This window comes from Anneissia japonica, unplaced genomic scaffold (assembly GCF_011630105.1).
Source record: "Anneissia japonica isolate Jap-2015-1 unplaced genomic scaffold, ASM1163010v1 scaffold150367_len523_cov83, whole genome shotgun sequence".
NCBI lineage: Eukaryota > Metazoa > Echinodermata > Crinoidea > Comatulida > Comatulidae > Anneissia > Anneissia japonica.
Window position 1 is genome coordinate 1 of NW_022739622.1, and position 523 is coordinate 523.

The 523-nt window shown below is 51.4% G+C and overlaps 1 protein-coding gene across 1 annotated transcript; it reads right to left on the reverse strand.

The window, feature by feature from the left end:
* Nucleotides 1-14: 14 nt before the first annotated feature.
* LOC117117963 (serine/threonine-protein kinase pim-3-like) lies at nt 15-518 on the reverse strand (the record flags this gene model as incomplete). Its single annotated transcript, XM_033262463.1, has 1 exon — nt 15-518. A coding segment is annotated over one exon (504 nt), but the record flags the coding sequence as incomplete, so codon positions are not given.
* Between the last annotated feature and the right edge of the window lie 5 nt (nt 519-523).

Consider the following 523-nt stretch of genomic DNA (forward strand, 5'->3'; position numbering starts at 1 on the left):
GTACATCTCGTCTTCTATTGAACATATTCCCCATTCGCGGTCAGTTTATTCGTCCACGGATGATCTGACACTTGTTTCAGCGACGGTCTCTTCCTCCAGTCGACCGCCAGCATTCGATCGAGGAGCGAAAGTAGCTCCACGTCGTCGATTAACTGCAAGTACGGTCGACGGCCGCGTTCAACTTCTTCTCCGGTGATCATTTCGAACAGCATGATTCCGAGCGACCAGATCATCGCCGGAACGGCATACATGAATCGATGTTTCAGCATCTCCGGAGGAAGGTAATGATCGGTGGTTCCGAAAGCGCTGGCGATCGGTTGGTCGTCAACGAATTTGGCGAAACCGAAGTCCACCAGCTTGATCCTGTCCGTGTCCAGATCGACGATCACGTTCTCCATCTTCAGGTCTCCGTGAACTACGTTTCGTTTCAAGCAACCGACGCAGGCGTCCACGATTTTCCGAAAGAAACATCTGCATCTCTCCTTCGGGATACTGCCGACTTTCTCCAGAACTTGAAATAGGT